This window comes from Mus pahari, chromosome 9 (assembly GCF_900095145.1).
Source record: "Mus pahari chromosome 9, PAHARI_EIJ_v1.1, whole genome shotgun sequence".
Lineage (NCBI taxonomy): Eukaryota > Metazoa > Chordata > Mammalia > Rodentia > Muridae > Mus > Mus pahari.
This window is the reverse complement of record NC_034598.1, coordinates 51,712,969-51,734,396: the sequence shown is the minus strand read 5'-3', so window position 1 is coordinate 51,734,396 and position 21,428 is coordinate 51,712,969. Positions and strand designations below refer to the sequence as shown.

At 39.0% G+C, this 21,428-nt stretch overlaps 1 protein-coding gene across 4 annotated transcripts in view; it reads right to left on the bottom strand.

The window, feature by feature from the left end:
- The window catches only part of Slc16a7 (solute carrier family 16 member 7), a 144,190-nt gene that overhangs the window by 6,964 nt on the left and 115,798 nt on the right, over positions 1-21,428 (bottom strand). For all 4 annotated transcript variants that reach the window (XM_029542280.1, XM_029542279.1, XM_029542281.1 and 1 more), the window contains one exon: positions 814-957. In XM_029542280.1, coding sequence (XP_029398140.1) covers positions 814-957 — 144 coding nt within the window. The remainder of the gene's footprint in view (positions 1-813; positions 958-21,428) is intronic.

Here is a 21,428-nt window from a genome sequence, read left to right as displayed (position 1 = left end):
GTCCACCCCCTGTCAAGTGGGGTCAGTGGCTTAGATGGCCACCTGGGGCAGAGTGGAAAGCGGCTGGCAGCCCTCCAGTGTCTGCCTGACTAGAGCATAGGAGGAACTCTGGCCAGACGTGGGCTTTCCTCCCTTCCCCCTCTTTCCCCTATACCCCCTTAAGTTCCCACAGAAGTCCATTTTTTTCTTTTAACATAAAATGTAGATTTTTAAATAAAATTAATTGATAAGGAAAATAAAAAATGGTATCTTGGAACGCACAGTTTAGGTTCTTCTCAGTGAAAGGGATTCTCTCATAATGCACAATAATGGCATTCTCAAGGTCTGTGTGAGCATTGGTAAGCACGTAATTTCAACAAGAAAAAAGCTAAGTAGCGCTCCCTGCCACTCATTAAAGCATAGTTGAGAGGAGTTTTTATTGAGGATGTTTAATGAGTGTTATCCCAACATATCTACTTGCCACCACTTTTAACATTATTAGTAATAAGTCAGAAAGCCTAAATACAAATAAAAACATGTTTTATAAGTGAAGGTGTCATACTAGAAGGTATTTACACCACCACCTCAACTCGCTCAAGAGTAAAACATCAAACCAAACAGAACTGCCTCCGTTTCCATACCTGCAGGATGACACATGCAAACCTGTATGGTAACTTTTAAAATCATTTATCCCTACTCTAGGTAGTATTTTAATGTATCAGAGAAAAATACCTCAGAATAGACTTACTTTTAAAAATAAATTCAAACAAAACATTAAGACGTTTCTTGTTCATGCTTTTCATACAGTTCAGAGGAAAGCAGAACCTGGATTACCTCCAATGAAGCCAACGGTGAGATAAAGCTCTATCACGCTGTTGCTGTAAGAAGCCAGGATCATTCCAACACAGCACAATAATCCTCCCACCATCACCACAGGCCGGCTGCCGTAGTTATTCACCAACACACTACTGATGGGACCTGAGGTAGACAAGTGATTCAAAAAAGATTAGTGGAAGGGACCATAGATTTATCCTTAATACTTCGTTTTGAGAGGTGAGAGAGTGCAGTTCAGTCCACATGTAATATGTGAACATACATCATATTGGCTGGTTTGTTTTTAACTGTTGTTTGAATTGCTTTTCTGAGATGGGGGAAGGGAGTCCAGGATTAGGGTGATCTTCCTATCTCAAAGGCCTGATTATATGGAACTAGAAAAAAGAATTGCCACTTCCAGCTGGGGAGTTATTTGATTTACCTTTTTTTTTTTTTTTTAAGATTTATTTATTTTACATAAGTGAGTACACTATCGCTGTCATCAGACACACCAGAAGAGGGCATAGAACTCCATGACAGATGGATGTGAGCCACCATGTGTTGCTGGGAATTGAACTCAGGACCTCTGGAAAAATACTCAGTGCTCTTATCTGCTGAACCATCTCTCCAGCTCCTTGATTTACTAAGATTAATTTTAATTTTCGTGTGTGTGAGCATGTGTGTACCTGTCTTTGTGTTGAGTTTGTATGTATGTCTGGGTGTGTAGTGTGTGTCCATGTGTCTGTGTGTGTTTGCATATGTGTCTGTGTGTGTAAAGTGTGTGTATGTGGGTCTGCATATGTTGTATGTCTATGTATGTCTGTGTGTGCAGTATGGCTGTGTGTGTCAGAGTGTGTGTATGTGTGTTTCTCTCTGTGTGTAGTGTGAGTGTGTATATGTGTATAATGTATGAGTGTGTGTGTGTGTGTGTGTGTGTGTGTGTGTATGTGTGTGTGTGTGTGTGTATGTGTGAGAAAACAAGACAAAGAGGCAATCAAATTCCCTATTGCTAGCCAAATGTGGGTTCTGGGAACTGAACTCAGGTCCTCTGCAAGAGCAGCAAGTATTCCTAACTTCTGGGTGCACTGCTCCAGTTCTTGGTGCATTTTTTAATCATGTTATAAAAACATAGGAAAACAAATTAGGAACATTTAACATATATAGTTTGTAAGATTAATATCAATCAAATGTAATGTAAAAGTTGCCAATAGGCCTCAAGCATCTTTAGAATGATAGTAAGTTATGTTATAAAAGATCCAGGAATTATACAAAGCTTTAGTTGACATTTCTGAAATAATATGTATCATAAGGTTGTTTTTTGTTTTTGTTTTTTGTTTTTTTTCAAGACAGGGTTTCTCTGTATAGCCCTGGCTGTTCTGGAATTCACTTTGTAGACCAGGCTGGCCTGGAACTCAGAAATCCGCCTGCCTCTGCCTCCCGAGTGCTGGGATTAAAGGCGTGTGCCACCATATAAGTTATTAGTAGGAGCTTAAGTTGTTAGTTATACTTAGATATGACTATTCTTTATTATCATATTTTTTGATGCTTATTTTTAAGGTTTTATTTTTAAAATTGTGTGCAGTATGTGTTGTGTGCAATACATGTGTGTGTGCATGTGTGTGCATATGCGTATGCATGTTTGTGTGTGTGCATGTTTTGCATGTGTCTGTGCTCATGAATGTGTGTGTGTGTGTGTGTGTGTGTGTGTGTGTGTGTGTATGCATGCATGCACTTGTGTAGACCAACACATGCATGGATCTATGCATGTTATTGATGCTGCACTCAGAGGCCATAACAGGGTATGTTTCCCTAGGGCTTGCCTCTGAACTATTTACCAGGCCCACACTTCCATCATTTAAGACGCTGATTGTTGCAGATGCCTTGACCCATCACTGACCAACAGATGAGACTCCTGCTCCAATTCTTTGCTTGCCAGTCCCTCAGGGAATACCCAGAAACAGTAAGCTCCACCCTGCTCCCTCTGCATGCTATTTCTCTTGGCTACAATCCCACCTGCATTCTTGGAGACTGGAGGCTGCCCAGAACAAGCAGAGGCTTTCAAACATCAAGCAGCTCTATTTGCATCCTGGGAGGCCTGCCTCCACCCAGGGCAAACAAGCCTGAAGTCATGAGGACCAACCAGCTTGGCCTACATCCCTCGAAGCCTGCTACCACCAGGGATCACCAGATCTTACCTACAACCCCAGATGCCTGCTCCTATCACGTATCACACAAAAGAGAACCGGACAGCCTAAAGGTCAGCATAACAGCACAATCAACAAAGTCAAAGCAATCCGCCACCACCAGGATCTAGCTATCCTAATACAGTGCAATCAACAAAAGTCAGAGCAATCTGCCACCCCCAGGATCTAGCTATCCCAACACAGCAAGCTCTCAATATTTTCATACACCTGCATAGCAAAATATGACCTTCAATCTAATCTAATAAAGATGATAAAAGCCTTTAAAGAGGAAATTAATAAGTCCCTTAATGATATACAGGAAAAATACAATCACACAGGTAAAAGTCCTTAAAGATGAAATGAATAAATATAATGAAATATAGGAAAATATGATCAAAAAGGTGATAGAAATAAAACTGTTCAAAACATGAAAATGAAAATAGAAACAAAGAAAACCCAAAGTGCAGGAATTCTGGAGACAGAAAACCTAGGAAAGAGAACAGGAACTACAGACACAAGGATCACCAGCAGAACAAAAGATGGAAGGGAGAATCTCAGGCATAGACGATACCATAGAAGAAATGGATATATATGCCAAAGAAAATCTTAAAGCAAAGAGTTGCTAACACAAAACTATGAAAAATCCAAACCTAAGAATAATAAAAGTAGAGTTCGTGTCTCTAGCTGCATATGTAGCAGAAGATGGCCTAGTCGGCCATCGTTGGGAAGAGAGGCCCCTTGGTCTCACAAACTTTATATGCCTCAGTACAGGGGAATGCCAGGGCCAATAAGTGGGAGTGAGTGGGTAGGGCAGTAGGACAGGGGAGGGTATAGGGGACTTTTGGATAACATTTGAAATGTAAATGAAGAAAATATCTAATAAAAAAAAGAAATGTAAATAAATAAAATAAAACAATAAAGAACAGAGTGGTTACATAAAAAGGATCCAACATTCTGCTGCATAGAAGAAATACACCTCAGGATAAATAAAACAAAAAGATAATAATTTAGAAAACATAAAAAAGAATAATAAAAGTAAAAAAAGATTCCTAGCTAAAAAGGGTAAAGAAATATCTTCACCTAAACTATAGAAAAAAAATTCTCTAGTATAAAAAAACTAGATGTCTACAAATGTACTAGAAGCTTACAGAACACCACTTTGAGTGAACCAGCAAAGAAAAGTCACAAGCCACATAATAATAAAATGCTAAATGCACAGAACAAACAAAGAATATTAAAAGCCACGAGGGATAAAGGCCAAGTAACGAATAAAAGTAAGATCTATTAGAATTACACCAGATTTCTCAACAGAGACTTTAAAAGCCAGAAGGTCCTGGGAAGATGTTTTACAGTCTCTAAGAGATCCCAGTAAATCTAGAAACATTTTCAATCACCATAGAAGGAGAAAACAAGATATTCTATAACAAAACAAAATATAAGCAATATTTTCCACCAATCCAGTCCTACAGAGGATACCAGAAGGAAATCTCCAATACAAGAAGCATCACCATACTCAAGAAAATGTAAGATACAGATAACTCCACACAAGGAAAACCCAAAGGAGAGAAACATACACACGTCCATGCACACACACGCACATGCACACATTTGTGCACACACAAACAACACCAAGACCAAAATAACAGGAAACAACAATCATTGGTCATTAATAGATCTCAATATCCACACTTGAACAGAGTGGTTACATAAAAAGGATCCATCAGTCTGCTGCATAGAAGAAATATACCTCAGCATCAAAGATAGACATTACCTCAGAGAAAAGGGATGTAAAAGGTTTCCCAAGGAAATGGATCCAAGAAACAAGCTGGAGTAGCCATTCACTATCTAATAAAATAGACTTTCAGCTAAAAGTAACCATAAAAAAATGTAGAAGGACACTTGATACTCATCGAAAAAATAATTCAGCAAGATGACATCTCAACCATTTAGGGCATCTATATTTGCAAAAGAAACAATACTAAAGCTTAAATTACACATGAAGCCCCCAGGATTCATAATAGGAATGTCAACACCCCACTTTCACAAATGGACAAATCATTGAGACTGAGTGTATAGAGAGAAATAAAACAGAGGGTAGTAACTAAATGGTCCTGATAAATATCTACAGAAGTTTCTCTGAGGAGAAGAAGGGGGAATAGGGGAAGAAGCTGTGAGAGGCAGGGACTATGAAGAGAGGGGACCAGAGAGAGATGTAAAGGGAAAAAATATTCGATGGACTAAAGTGCTGATTTTGGTTGGTCACATGGCAACCCCATCGTTACTAGTACAACTGTCATGCCTTAAGCACTCGAGTTCTGTATTGCATTCCACGATTTGCATTAATTGCTTTGGGTGGGCCTGGTGCTGTTGGTATTTTGATGCTAAGTCAGCTCTCCTGGGAGGGGTTTCAGACTCAGGTGACTTCTTGTGAACCAATTCCCTAATGAATAAAGGAGCCAACCACTGGGCAAATAGGAGGGACTTCCGGGTTGGATAGGGGAAGAGAGGAGGTGGTGAGAGAGAGGGCACCTTTTGGGACAGGGATAGCGTGAGGACAAGATATAGCTACTAGTGTCTCCCTGGTGGATTCACCACTGGAGAAATTAGATTTAATATGGCTTACAAGACTATGATTATAGCTGTTGGTGACTTGACTGGGTTCCTGCCTGATGTGCACCACAAAGGCTGTGGGGTACTGAAACATGGGGCTAGTGTGGCAATGACACACTAGTGGGAACCTAGAGAGCTGCGTGGAAAGATTTTGGCGTTCTGAGTCAGAATCACCACGAGATAAAATCAGGTCGGCCCTTGCCCACCAGTGCATGGCCTGCCAGGCTTCTGGGGCAGAGAGTTGCTGGCACAAGCATGGGAATGTGCCAGTTCTTTTTTAATATTTCCCACAACATTAGTAATCCTACACATTTTTGAAGAATATGAAAACAGATCCTGATTTCATCCAAAAGTTCTTTGTGTGACCAATTCTCATAACCATGTCTTGAAGGCGGCAGCAGCAGCAGCAGCAGCAGCAGCAGCGGAGAGGCTTACAGAACGAGAGTACCTGCTTGGTTGAGGAGGTCAGTGGTATGAGGCAGCCCTCCCTCCCTGACAGTGAGAACACTGAGGCCTGGGGCAGAGACTGAGAGAAGAAGCTTCAGGAATAACATATATTTTCCAATGCGCTTGTGTGGATATAGATGCAAGTGTGAAACAGTCAAAAGTCATTAACGTCATTAAAATAATGCCTATTTAATTGAGTGTGGTGAAACCATCTTAGTGTTATAAAATGTGATGGCTAACCATCAGAGCACTGCGCTTTATTTTAATGGATGGTATTTCCTGCCATACAAAATGCTAATGCGGCTTAGGTGCAATCAGACTTGATGTCATTCTGCTCTGTAGCCTGCTGATGTAGAGATGATTTCCTTTGACGTTTTTTTCCATAACTTAAAAGTTGACATTTCACCTGAAATGAGGGGCACAGCTTTAAGAGAAGTGAGTGTAACATGGTCTAGAAGGGTAAGCTTTTAACCTTTAGTGCAGTTCCAAAAGTGGCTGCATCTGATCAAGCTGCATTTGAGAATATTTATGTGGATACAGTTAAAACATATTGGAATTCAGTTACCGTTATACTCACATTCTTTCCTGAAAACATTTAAGTGGTTAAAATGTAAAGTTCAAATAAGCCAAACAATATAGAATCTGGTACTTACAGCAGCAGAAAAGATAGCATTTTAGGGAACAGGAAATAAGAATAAAGGAAAAATGACTAAGAGGCATGCAAAGGCCGTAATTGTGTTCTTGGTATGCTAACAGTCCCTCGAAGATGTGATATGAACAACCAAGAAATCGCACATTATACGATAGCGACTCTTATCTAGGAAATGAGCATTCTCTTTGGAAGACCTATAACTGAATTAAAATAGTTTTGAGTGAAAAGGAAAGAAACAATCAGAATAAATTGGCCACCATTTATTATCGACTCAGATGCAGATGATTTATAGTTTTTATTTTTCTGGTTTCCACTCTCAAAATTAGTTAACTGACTCAGTTTAATTCAGCGCAACCAAATTCAGTTGACTGCATCACTGCCTAAGCTCTCGGGGTAAAGCTGGTTGACTTGCACAAAGAACAAAATAATAAGCAAGCGTGCTGCAATCTTCAATGTTCTCTAATCCGGGAAAGCAAATAATGAACATAATTTTATGAATGACAATAGGTGCGACAATAATCAGTAAACCCAGAAAATCTAAAGTGTTCATCAGAAATCAAGACTAACAAATCAATACATTCTCAGCTCTTAGATTTTGGATTCCATTTTCTGTGTGGTGACTGGATGGCAAAATTCATGGACAAATGGCATAATTCATTATGACATTCATAAATATCTTTGCCTAAATTGCAAAAATATACACTTGAATTTAAACCAGAAATCACAATTTATTTTGTAATGTGAGGCAAACAATTAAACATTTATATCCTTAGATATCCGCAGGTTGAGTTAATCTTACGCGATGCTTCCTGCCTCATTGCAGCTATTAAGGACAACCGTAAGAACAAACACTCAGTGGTGCGGGAGCTCCTTCACTCTGAAGGAGACTTCATTCTATTCTACAAAGATTTCAGTCAAGGTAAAATGAAAATTATACTCAATGTATTCATTTTATTTTAAACCTTGTACCTTACTTAAATGATTCTGGGTGGGTATATTTATATCATCTGTCATATTTTTCTAGCACAAAGAGATTTACTTTATTATTGATCTTTTTAAGAGATAATTCAAACTCTTTACCTCTTAACATTAACAGATAGAGATTTCCTAAATTATTTCTCATCTGTAGGATCTTTGAATAGAATTTAAAGGTATGTTGCAACTTGTGACATTTTTATGGAGAGAATCACTAGATATTTAATATTAACGTGAGGAGATACCCAACACTGAAAATAATCCCCACGCCCCAGGGACATGACTGACATATCAACACGGCATTTCTGTTATAAGAACAAGAAAGAGCAAAATGTGAGAAAAGCATACATTCTTCAAGACACATGCTTTTTCTTAGCCATGAGTTGTTTTCACCACCAAAAATGTTCTTTTTGAACAGCCTTCCAAATGATCATATTCTAAGAATACTTATTTATTTTTGTCAATAAATCTGAATGTTTAAAGTTAATGTATTCTTCATGTAATCACAATGTTTAGTATGTAGATTGAACATCATATAATTAATGATTGTCAGTTAGGATTATTACATGATAAATTATACATACACTCATGTATACACACATTCTTATTAGCTATATCAATAATAAAGTCTTAGGGGCAACACTCATCAAAATGCTTCTGCTTGATAGCAACACACACACACACACACACACACACACACACACACACACACCATTCAGAAGATTAGACTGTATGCATATAAACCTGGTCTAGCCACTAGTTCTTATGATACACATTTCTTTTTTTTTTTTCATTTAGTTTATTTATTTATTTATTTATTTATTTTGCTTATTCACTTTACATCCGGCTCACTGCTCTACTCCTGACCACCGCCTCCCACAGTCCTTCCTGCATCTCCTCCAAGTGTGTTGGTTCACCCCACCCCACCCCCGGCACTTCAAGTCTCTGCAGAGCTAGGTGCCTTCTCTCCCACTGAGTCCAGACAAGGCAGCTCACCAAGAAGGACATATCCCAAGTACAGGCAAACAGCTTTAGGTATAGCCCCTTCTCTACTTGCTTTAGGTATAGCCCCTTCTCTACTTGCTTTAGGTATAGCCCCTTCTCTACTTGCTTTAGGTATAGCCCCTTCTCTACTTGTTTGGGACCCACATGAAGACCAAGCGGCACATTTGATATCTGTGTGCAGGGAGGCCTAGGTCCAGCCTGTGTGTGTCCTTTGGTTGGTAGTTCAGTCTCTGAGAGCCCCAAGGGTCCAGGTTAGTTGACTCTGTTGGTCTTCCTGTGGAGTTCCTATCCCCCTTTGGGGCCTGCAAACTCATTTCTCAGCAACCTCAGAATAAGAATCAAGAACAATGCTCACTTTCCTGAAATTGTAATAGTCCGCTTCATGAGAGGGTGTTACGGGGATGACAATATTGCTACCCATCTGTGCTTGTCCATTCTCAGAGGTCTGGTTGCACTGATCGATGATAACACACACAACAAGCAGTTGTTTTCTTCTCAGTTCATGTGTCTTGCTCATGCATTTTATTATAAATTCTTTACAGGTAGCTGCCGTATGCTATTGTTAGTTATCAGGAATTATTGCTCTTTCCAGAGACTGAGCTAAGGTTTGTAAATGCAATAGTTCATAGGCTTACAATAGTTATTCTGTGGCTGGAATGCCTAACTGGATGTAACAGTTGACGAAACTGGGGTGCAAAAAAATTTGTTTAATTTATTTAGGGTGTCTATCAATATTAGGTAGTAAAATGTATATTGAGTCAGGGTCATTTGATTGCAAAACTGCTTTTAACAAATTCGCAGAGGATATTTAGCATTTAGTACCAAAAGGTCAAGACAACTAGAAATGTTTTTTTGTTTTTTGTTTTTGTTTTTGTTTTTTTCCACTTTGGATCTTGTCTGGCTTGGGGAGTTCTGAGGAGCATTCCAAAACTGTTAATGAGATAATGAGATTAAAGGAGTCTGTGCATACAATGTGCACGTGTCACAGTGACTGGCTTTGACAAATATAATGCTTTCCTTTAGGGTGTCTGAAGTTTTGCTACACACCAAGCGGGCCTCGCTAGCCAAGAATGGCTCTGTGACCAGCTCACAAGTTAAAAAAACGGATAGAAAGGCTCTGATTATGTTCCTAGTAGGCAGGTCCCCATGACTGTCATCCTAATGCTTTCTGGGAAAGACAAAGAACTGAGTGAGAGTCCACAAGGGAAGCCCAGCAAGTTTGGACTTGGTATTTGCTCTACTTTCTCTAACCTTTATCCCTTTACTGGTTGTGTGTGTTTGTGTGAGTGGGGAGAAGGAGGGAAGGGGGGGAAGGGGAACGGGAGGGGGAGGGGAGAGGAAGAGAGGAAGAGAGAGAGAGAGAGAGAGAGAGAGAGAGAGAGAGAGAGAGAGAGAGAGAGATTAGAGAGCGAAGAGAGAATAGAGGAAGGGAGGAGGAGGAGATAGGGGAGAAGTCTTCACTAATATATCAATGCCACAACAAAGAATTAGCCACACGGGTCAGCTGAGTCTTGTGACTTTTCTGAGTGACACACAGATGCAGAGAATTGTCTCGGGGACTCCGAATGCAACCGTCCTTCCTATAGCAAAGTTCTGATACGATTTACATATATAAGATTATGCATTATCATGTTTTCTGAACATAGACTCATCGTTCTTGCTCCTGGTATTTTTTTTTCCTCTACATAAGTAAGAGCACATGATAAATGCTACGAGAAGATTTGGAGTGGCAAAATAAACATTTCAAAAAAATGTACTTGATCAAATCTAGGAATTGGAACTGAACACCAGTCGGAGTGATCTAAAGTTTTATACTAGCCATAAACACTAACAGAAGAAATGATAAAATATTTTCCACCATTTTGTATTAGCTGTATCTCAAACTTGAATTTGTGGATCCTGTCAAAATAAGCAAAAGCAACTGTGCTGGACTCTTAAGAAGTTATTTGAATATGTAGAAATGTATCTATGTTTACTCTATAATATTTTTCAATTAACAAGAGCTCTTTTTTATTTGCTGTATTTGTAAAAAGATATTTTGAATTGGGAATGTGTTATTATTTTATTTGAACAGAGGGTAGAATCCTCTTCTCCATTTATTTACCTTACATTTATGTCACCTTGGATTTGGTATTGAAAATCTCTCTCCCTCATCTGTCCATGGAGGCCTCCGCTATGGACAAAAATGAGGGTATACTGTCTGGCAGCTACTAGTGGCCTCACTTTACAATGGATGGGGATTAAAATATTGCACAAGGAAATCATCTTCAGTTGCCATAGTCCTCATCACTGACTTTCCTCATTTGATTTGTTAGAATTCATGCTCATTTGTGATACCTGAAGACACCTGGGGTATGCTAAACTATATTCAGCGAGCATTTCCAATCCTTGGATAAGATGAGGACATTTTAATGAGTCCTAAATGAGCACGCTTTTGGGTAGCAGTAGATACTAAGGAAAGGGATTAGCATGGTAAGGGTACCTGATATGCTTGGCAAGATGTTTCACTGCGTATATTAGTGTTCACTCTTCTCAACATGCACACCCTCTGTCTGGGTCTCTCTGGGTCTCTCCCCATCTCTCTCAAAGTACTCTAATACATATATTAACTCACACACACACAAACATGATATTTCTCCTACTGGGGTGTCTGCAGAAACAACACTTAGCAAAGACAAAGCCCCCATGCGTTCATGGAGCATCCAATACTGCTTTGACACGAACTTACGCATTTACTGCTCATTTTCTGAACTATATGATTTTCTGTCTTCTTCTATGTGCAAGGATCATTCTTTATACTTGCTCCTGATCTGGCTGTGGAAAACATTTTATGACTTTGCTTAAATCAAAAGAAAAACCATTTTTAGGTTTCTTCATTTTGTCTTCTCTCAACAAAGCATTTTATTTATAAATTCATCCACATGCTATTTTTAATTACCACATGTTTAATAAAATGGTTGGTCATGTGTGGAAAAAAGAGAAAGTGAACAAGCTAACATCTTATAGGAACTATTAACTCAGAATATTTTTTAAAAAACATATAGAGAATTTTATACAGAAATATAATTCTTCATATCAACTCACTCCCCTCAGTCTCTCCTATTGCCCACCCCTTACACACGTTTACTTCCCAAGTTTCATACATTCTTTATTAAAGTGAGTCTTACTGAGTCCATGTAATGCTACCAGTATGTTGTGGGTATAGGGCTATCCACTGCATCATGGGAAGCCTCTCGGGACCATCTAATGAAAACTGAACAAAGGTGGAAAAAAGACAGAGTAAAAGATAAATGAAAATATATTACCTGTTTTGCCGATGATTATTCACTATTTTTAATCAATGGCAGTGAGCACCCAATAATTTGACATTAAAATGCTCTTTTAGAAAAAAGTTACTCTCTATTTTTGGGTAAAAATTGGTAACAAGAAAAAGTTTCTTATATAGAATTGTTAGTCAAGTCTTACCACTTGGAAACTTTTGGTTGTAAAGGTGCCTTTAATTTTGCAGTTATCAGTGGCTAATTCTATCCGTGTGATTAGCATAATATGTAAGTTGGAAACTAGCTCTACAAAACATTACAGATTTCAAAATCTCTGTAATAAATGTCATTCAGTTCCCAATAACAATGCAGAATAGTAAAGGGATTACATGTAGGAATTATCTTCATACATTCCGTTCAGACAATTAAGCTAGACCCAAGCAGTTAAATGAAGATGCTCTTCCCGCAGCCTCACAACCGAGTGGCCACATATGAAGAAGGGCTCCTTCCACCTCCATACCATTCTGTGTGTAATATGACAGAGAGATTTGTGAAATACATTAGGGGCTGGGGACACAGGGCATCAAACGTTTGCCCAGAAGATAAGAGTGCCGGTGTTGATTCTCACCTCTGACTCTGAAGAAAACGAAGAGAAATAAAAGAAGGGTGTGTACGAAGTAGCAGGTTAAGGTCAGAAGAACTTTGACTCAGGGTACAAAAACAGTCACAAGAAAAGGAGTATACTGGAAAAGATCCTATCTATTTATCCTGAGTCAGATTACATGGAAGGACACCTCCCTGGGGCTTAAGTGTACTGTGTACCCTACCTACATGTTTGTAACCTGGTGCCAGCCCAAAGAAAGGCAAAGCCCTTTTTATAAGAAACATAACCAGCTAGACAACATCTGCTGTGTGAATATTACCTACTCCTACAAAATGAAGACACTCCATTTCCACTGGATAAATAGGAAGACTAACCCCAGACACCTGTGAAATTATTTTCAGAGTTTTAATGCCAGGAAAATATTACAGGCAAACATTTGGAAAAACCGTGAAGCCCTTCATGAGTCTCTTTGGAAATTTTGTGTTGTGATTCCCACAGGACTCTGCCAGGCTCCAGGCATTTGCTTCTGTTTCTTAGGAAGAACGTATGGTTCACAGGAATAGTTACTGGTCAATGTGGAATGACATATGACAGACACGTGTGGATTCACACACTGGCTCTATATTTGCTTTTTAAAGTCAGTTTTTAATTTTTATTATTTTTAAATATAATTACAGTATATCAGCCTGTTTGTTCCTCCTACTATACCCTCCAATGATACACAGTTTTGCTCTCATTAAAATTCATGGCCTCTTCACAATTGCTGAACATATATCTATGTATCTATATCTATATATCTACACACACACACACATATATATGTATATGCTGATGTACACACATATGTATATATATATATATATGTGTGTGTGTATATATGTATATATACCTATACCTTCTATAATGTTAATTTCATGCACTTAGATGTAATTCAGCTCCAGCAACTATGGCTCAGTGATCATTGGGGAAAGAGGGGGTGGAGAGATATTTTGAGAAAGCAAAGTATGGTGCAAGGTAAACTGTATTAAGGTTTGTTGTTATCATTACTAAAAAGAAAAAAACAAATAAAATGATTTTTATTAGCCAAAAGGTAAAAGTAACAAAATGATTCTCTCAGCAAATGCTTCAAACACTACCAAGAGGTTAAGGTGAAGTACTGTGTTCTGTGGATATTATAAAGTAGGTTCTAGAAGGCATGACAGAGTCAGTCAGATTTCACAAGGTTTGCCACAAACAGTGAAGCACATACATTGCACAGGCAGAATACTCCAATGTTCGGAAATATCCCAAGGACCACATACCTGTACAGACCCTGAAAGGACAATGGTTTGTAACTTTCAAAAAGTCCAGACTATGCCCCTGAATATTATAACCACACAATTAGCAATATCACAATTTAATAAAACACACTATTCCACTTTGCTGCATTATCTGAATATTATAACCACACATTTAGCAATATCACAGTTTAATCAAATGCACTATTCCATTCTGCTGCATTAGCTTGAAGGCTTTCCCAAGGAAGAATAACTTCAAATATCTAGTCTGCAAGCACAAGTGTGGTGCCATTTGCAGAAAATCATTCAATGCAATGTGACATTTTAAAGGCACATGAATGGTTTAAAGTGGATAGAGTATCTAAAGTATTACACTAGTTCTTTAAAATCTCCTCAGTTTAATATTTAATGAAATAATCCACTTACATCATTGTCTAATATTTAATTATGACAATGAAGATACTAGTCAATCTAATGTGTGTGTGTGTGTGTGTGTGTGTGTGTGCATGTGAGTGCATGTGAAGGTCAGAGGTTGATTTCGGATGTCTTCCTTAATTGTTATCCCCTTAGATTTTGAGATCGGGTCTCTCACTGAACTGATCTGGGAACACTAACCAAGTATCAGACTTGAAGGACACGTCTGTGTCCACTTTCTTACTATGGATGTTCTAGGGGCATGACACCCAGACTGGCTTTTTACACAGATGCTTTACTGTCTAAAAGCAAATGATAAAGATACAACTAAAAGTGATCTACAAAGTAGAAACTTGAGGGGAATAGCTCGGCAGCTTACGTCTGTTCCTATGCATTGTAAGGAGCCTATTAACAATAGCCTGGTGAATGTGATGCAAATTTCATCCCGTGAACAGTGAAATAAAAATACTGATTTAATGACTTGCTTTGATAATCTAGTATGAAGAATTAGACCTGAACAGAAGTAGATATGTAAATATGTAGATGAGCTGATTAATAACACCTTAGATATGACTTCACAGTTCATTTATAATATACATAACTTTAGGATGATTGCTTACTAATAATGCCCCAGATATGCCTTAACAGTTCATATATATACTGTAGGATGTGTGCTTACTAGTGATGCCCTAGATATGTTCTCAAAGTTCATAATATATACTGTAGGAAGCTTACTTACTTTTATGACTTTGGGAAAAGATAAGTATCATTCTACTTAGAATCGCATTAACTTATAATCACATATCCTCAGTTACGATGTACAGATAGTAGTAGATTAGTAGATATCTAATTTCAGAATTTACAAAACTCACTCTTTAAATACACAAAAGAAAACTGTCTAGAAGTGTTACCGTAAAGTTGGAGTGACCCTCTAACTCCCTGTCATATAATATATAAGTTGATAGTTTTAAATGGCAACAAGGCTAGAAAATAATGACAAAAGACTAAATATTATCTTATAGCAATCTGATAAACGAAGATGTTTCTATTTTCTTCTTCAGAAAAAGATGTTAAACCTCCAGCTAAGTGTGATCTACAGGCCTATCTTAAACTAGAGAGGCATAGAGATATGGGTTTGCCTGGTAAAGAGGATGGGTAATTATCATAGTTAGGTGAAGTGGTACATCCTGTGATATCTAGACATGTTACTCAGGAACAGACAGTGGCTGTAGGTTTTAAGATCTACATCACAGACTTGTAAGCAGAATCATCATTAGTCATTAACTTCAGAGTCATTGAAATGTCTCTATTCTTCTGATGCTCCTAGCTTTATTCCCCTAATTGATATTACGGCATGCCACTAGCTATAGATTACAGTGAATGAACTGATACTCTGATACCACTATATGGGGTGAAGGTTCTGTTCTTGTTGAGTATAGCCTGGTGTTGGTTCCATTTAAACAGTCACAAAAACTGAAGCAGGAAGTTCGAATCTCCCTTTTGAAAGTAGGCGCTACATGAGAATATACCGCATCACCCACAGGAAAGAGTACTCTTTGGGAAAATGCAATCTAACTACAGATTTTCCTCTCTCCAATTTTTGAAGGCCATTTTTGAAAACTTTATTTTATTGTAGTAAGGGACTGCTATGAGAGGTTGGCTTTTCAAATCTTACTAGGGATTTAAGGTGAATTATTCTTTACTGTAGTTGCTAAAAATTGAATCCTAAGAGCATCACCGTTCCAAATAGTGGGGCACACATATAAATAAGCAGTAAGTTTATTAACTCAAACATTTCAAGATTGTCACACTGTGACTTAAATAGGCCAAGCACTGTGTTCCCCCCCTTCGGTGTCTTAAGTTCCACTCTCTTCTCATTTTAGATTCTTCTCCTCCATTTAGGCAATAAGAACGGGGTAAGACACTTGTTCTAGTATACCTTTAATTATTTCATCAAACCATAATTTGTTATATTTCTATAGGCTTTTGATTACCAATTTGTTCAAATGTAGAGTTCGTTAATTTTTATTACAACGCAGTGGAACATTAGTGTGTTTTCTGTTTAAACAGCAAGCATTTTAGAGCCTTTCTTGTGTATTGTTACAACATCACATGTATACATTCGTATATTTGTCTGTGTACTTCTTGGTAGCAAACTATTACTTATTTTAAAGAGGAATTATGCTCAATACTGTTTTCCAGCCTTGGGGGAAAAGTGAGACTACAAGGACCTACTCTTTCATAAGAAATCTAATTATCTGCTATGTATGTACCTTGTCAATATTCTTTGAAGGAGAAATGCAATCATTTTTCTGGTAGGTTTAGAAGCAGACAAAACTAGTGTGGAATGCCAACACGGAAAGAACTAGGTTACCCACTTTTGATTGCTCTCTAATTTTCAGGCTAGCCTGGAACTCACTGTGTAACCCAGGCTAGCCTAGAACTCAAGTCAGTCCTAATCTCTCAGCCTCTTGAATACTGGGGTTACAGACATGAGCCATCATGCCCAGCTAATTGGGGCACCACTCAGGATGTGCTACCTAAAGACTCTGTTAGAAGTGAAGAGTCTTCATCCCTCCCTCTGAGTTCTCATTGGATGTCGCCATGTTAGAGCACCCATGCAGTGCATAACAACCTCTCACATCCTCAGCTTTGTACATCAGGGAGGACCATCGGAGTATTTGGAGATACAAAATCAGTTTCAGTCTAGCTCTTGGAATAACACGTGCTCCTCCTATACACCTGCTTCCTTGGGTGACATTACCATTCTTTCAGCCAAGTCCCAAACTGGACATCATCCTCAATCAGTTTTTGTGTGTCCACATTTTGTCCCAGATGAATAAGCAGATACATCAAATCTGGGTCCTAAACACCACTCGGACAAGTGGTTCTTTTCACCCTTGTTGGCTTTTCCTTGCTTGTTCTATATCCCTTCTGTCACTGGACATAAATTTATCACTAAAGCGATCTCTGGTAAGCATAATGATGACCCTTGCTTTCTTTGGTAAAGAGACTAGTTGAAGACCCGCTTTGGAGTAAGGGTGAAATACGTTGAAATGAGACACGGGCTGTTTTGTCACACACCTCTGACTTCCATGGGTGTTTATGATCATTGTGAGCACTGTTTGCTCCCACTGACGCATCTGACGCTTTACCCATACACTTGAGTGTATGGGTACAGGGTGGGTGAAGCCTCCTAGGCTCCTCTTACTCTCTGGCACATTTACTCAGCTGTAAGTTTTTTGAGAGGGTGGGTGATTTTATTCTGTTTCTTTGTTTTTTGGGGTGTTGTTATTGTACTCTCATTTTCTGATAAAGAACTTAAAGTGTGGTGGGTAGGACATGGGAGAGGATCTGGGACAACTTGGGGAAGGAAATAGTATGATCAAAATGTTTAAATTTAAGAGTTGTAAATAATGAAAAAATACATAATAAAAAGCAAGGTATAACAATGCATAAAAATCATTAATGACAAATGATATGGTATACTGATATAACATTTTCTGAAGTGTTATGAAATACCAGTGAAGGAAAACTCTACTTCATTTCTTAGGTAAAAAATATGTAATTATGCTTTTGGTCTGATTCTTCCATAATTAAAAAAAATTTCTTATTTCAGTTTAAGCACCCCAGTTTTCTCTTACTACTTCAATGTGGCTAGTTACTCGTAAATAAACATTGTGAGCCCCTAAAATAACTAGGGACATAGGGCTTACTCCTCTGGAATCTTAGGTAGCACTCCTTCTTCAGCCAGGAATGGCTCCTTCACAGGACAATTTCTGTGCACCAAATCAACCAAATCATCCACCTATTTACACAGCATACAGATACCCACAGCTTCTCTTACGGGAAGATATCTCTTCTGAAACACCCATGCCCTGTCACTCTACTCATCAAATAAACCTCAATCTGGGAAATTAGGAAGGTAATTTAATTCATGTCATATACGTAACACAGATATGCAAGACATACTGAAAGAAAGGGAATGTGGACACTATCTTTGAAAAGGATACTGCTGAAGGCACAATGAATGAGAACAATTCATTCTTACATTTACTACAGCCTAAAAGATCTCCTGAGACTCTCATACAGAAAACCAATACTGATGTCTTTCTACATCAACACTTGCTCTTTTTTCCTTTTCCTCCTCCTACTTTTCTTTTACATTTTCTAAGATCATGATAAATTCTGTAACTTCTTGATTATTTTAAATGTCTCCCTAGTGTCTCATCAAATATCTTTAGCATGTTTTCCATGTCTTAATTCCTATTTCTTTGTGACAAATCTCTGTTGATCCTTTCATTTCCACAGCAATTTCTCGCTTCTTCTCTATATGTGGGCATTTGGCTCATGAAGCAGCAATTTGGCCAGCAGCAATCTGAACACTGTGGCTCTTCTTTCCTCCGCATCCCAAAATTAACTGTAAACTGACAAATCAATAGCGTGGAGTTATCACTCGCAGCTCCTTACTGGCCTCAGGAGCCCCCGAGGGTTCAAGTCAATGCCTTTTTGCTTCTTGCAAGAGCACTAAGGCTGAGCGAGGATGCTAGTAACCTAAAGCCATAGCTGCATTAGCGTGTGACCCTATGGGAAGCATACCCTGCTCTCCTTTCTGCAGAAGTGGAGCATCTCACCCTGTAACCAGAGCTGCTTCTACCAGATTAAAATATACATTTAGTTCATTACTTTATGTGTATGTGTTTGACCTGTAGGTCTATGCATCAGCGTGCATGCATGTCTGCTGCCAGTGGAAGCCAGAAGAGGGCACTGGTTCCCTGTAACTGAGCGTTTGTGAGCTGGCTTGTGGGAGCAAGGTCCTCTGGAAGAGCATCCCTTGCTCTTGAACTACTGAGCCCTCCGTTCTGTCCCCTCTGATTTTTAATGAACACTTATAAGTCATCATTGTAAGGCTATTATTCCTAAGACTCCCCTAGAGTCAACTACTAAGAAGAAGGTCCAGCCTAGCTCTGAGAAATGTTTGCTTCCTCACAGCATGCTTGCAAACACCAAAGATTTTCAAGGTGTTCCCAGTGCCTTCCACCCTGGACAGGAGAATCTTTGGAGCTGCCCTAGCTAGACACAGATGTCACTAAACAGCTTTCAAGCTCCTCAACTGACTCTTAAGCGCAGGGTGCAATGACCTTTTGCCTCTGGCCAGTCATCGGTACCTTCCTTCCGTCCAAGGCAAGGCTACAGTGTGTGGCACTGAGACTACCAGCTGTCCTCAATAAGATAAAGTCAGAAGGAGGCTGGACTCCCACAGAGAGTGGGACTGCCAGAGCCATCTGTAATTTAAGACCAGGAACAGAGGCTTGGTCTATGCCAGGGTTTGGAGTTGGTAAATAGATTTTAAAACCTCCAGTGAGAACCATGTGAGGAATGAGCAAGCCATCTTCCTTTAAAGTCCCAAAAGGTCATGTGAAGAGGTGAGGAAGGAAACTGTTAATGAGGAAATTTTTTTTTATTTTTTTTTATTTATTTTTTTAAGATTCACAGGATCCACTGTTGTGTTAATTAGAAACAAGATGGGCGTTTTGCCTGGTACTATCTTCATCTGCCTTTGAGAATCAGGGTTACATGAGTCAGCTGTCTCTCACTAGAATTATTACAGCAGCGGAGAGGGTAGCAATGCTTAAGAGATCACTTAATTCCACGTTTGCTCTCAAAGGGCAGGGCTTCCTCCTGTTGGCTCACGTCCCTTTACAACTTCGGTAACAGTCCCGTTTGAATGCCTGCTTTGTTTTCTTGCCGGTGCCACGAGGCTCCATTTACTATCAGAACCAGTTTTGCCCTCTGATGTTAATCCTTAATCTCAAAGTCTTGGCTAGAATAAAAGTCAGTAATCAAATTTTATAATCTACTCCTTCCGTGGGCGCCCTTGTCTCCCGGCTGCTCAGGTATCCTCTGTGGTTCTCAAGCAAAAAATTCTTTCTACCCTTAAAAAAAATCCTGAAATTTCCACTATCCTTTCTTTCTGTCTGTCTCAGAAAATGACTCTCCCCAGACTGCTTGCTTGGTGAAGGCACTACATACTATCAGGAACTATTTCAACTTGCATGAGCAAACTTCAAGATCTCCCTACCAATCCAAACCAAAGTAAGACTGAGACGCGCCCAGCCTGTGGGACTTCATATCCTGTGTGACTTCCCTGGTCACCTGAATTCTTTGAATAGCTCCAGTGGATAGTTACAATATGTAGTCTTTCTGTGTGTGCCTTTGGGAACTGGGCTTTTCTTAGTGTGGTGTGTAAAAACAGCTTAGATCAGACAGCTGTTCTTGTGTTGATGTGGATACAACACAAGATAAATCCAGTATCTCTGGGAAAAGATATAAGGACAGCCTAGGGGCTCTGCAAGAATGTGACATGATATTTTTCTTTGTTAAAAAGTTTTAGTCTGTTTTACTGTTTTGAGATTATAATACAATTGTATTGCTCTACTCTTTTTTTCTCTCCCAACCCCAACCTTCCTTTAGATACATGCTTTCTTGTTTTTCCTTCACTGTTATGCATTTGCGTATGGTTGCAGCCTCTGGAACTTTCCCCCATCCAGTTCTTATGTAAACTCACAAATAATAAGATGAATTTTGGGGATGGTGGCCACTATCACGCAGGCAGTGGCAAGCCATTACCAGTCTCTGTAATCCAATAGCTCTTTGTACTCTGTGCACTGATAGAGAGAAGACAAGGCATGATATGCAAACACTGGAGGGAAACCAGGGCACACTGGTGTTTTGCTAAAAGGAAGATTTTGTCAAAGGATCCTAGAAAGCATCCACTGACCGTGATGGACCATCTGGGCGGGAACTTTGCATCAAGGAGAATGAAGAGAGCGACAGGAACCAGTCCAGAGTATGGCTGTTGTAAGATCTCAAGTCATCATGGAAACAAAAACAGGAAAGTCCGCTCCACACACACATTGACTCAGATTTCAGGCCCTTTTTATATCCCTTTTTAGCCATAGCAATGGACATCAACACTGTTCATAGCAACAGGGGGGCACCACATCAACACTGTTACTAATCAAATGGCAAAGGCCAGTTTCAACTGAAATTATTTAATAATGTTACCAGAGGAAGGAGGTTTTCCAGACTACATTGATTGTATTTAAAGGCCCATCACTGAGCAAAGATAACTTCTGGGAACTCCAATAACCTCATTAAATTTATCTTCCTTGGCAATGCAATTAAGCAATAAGAAAAATACTGTCA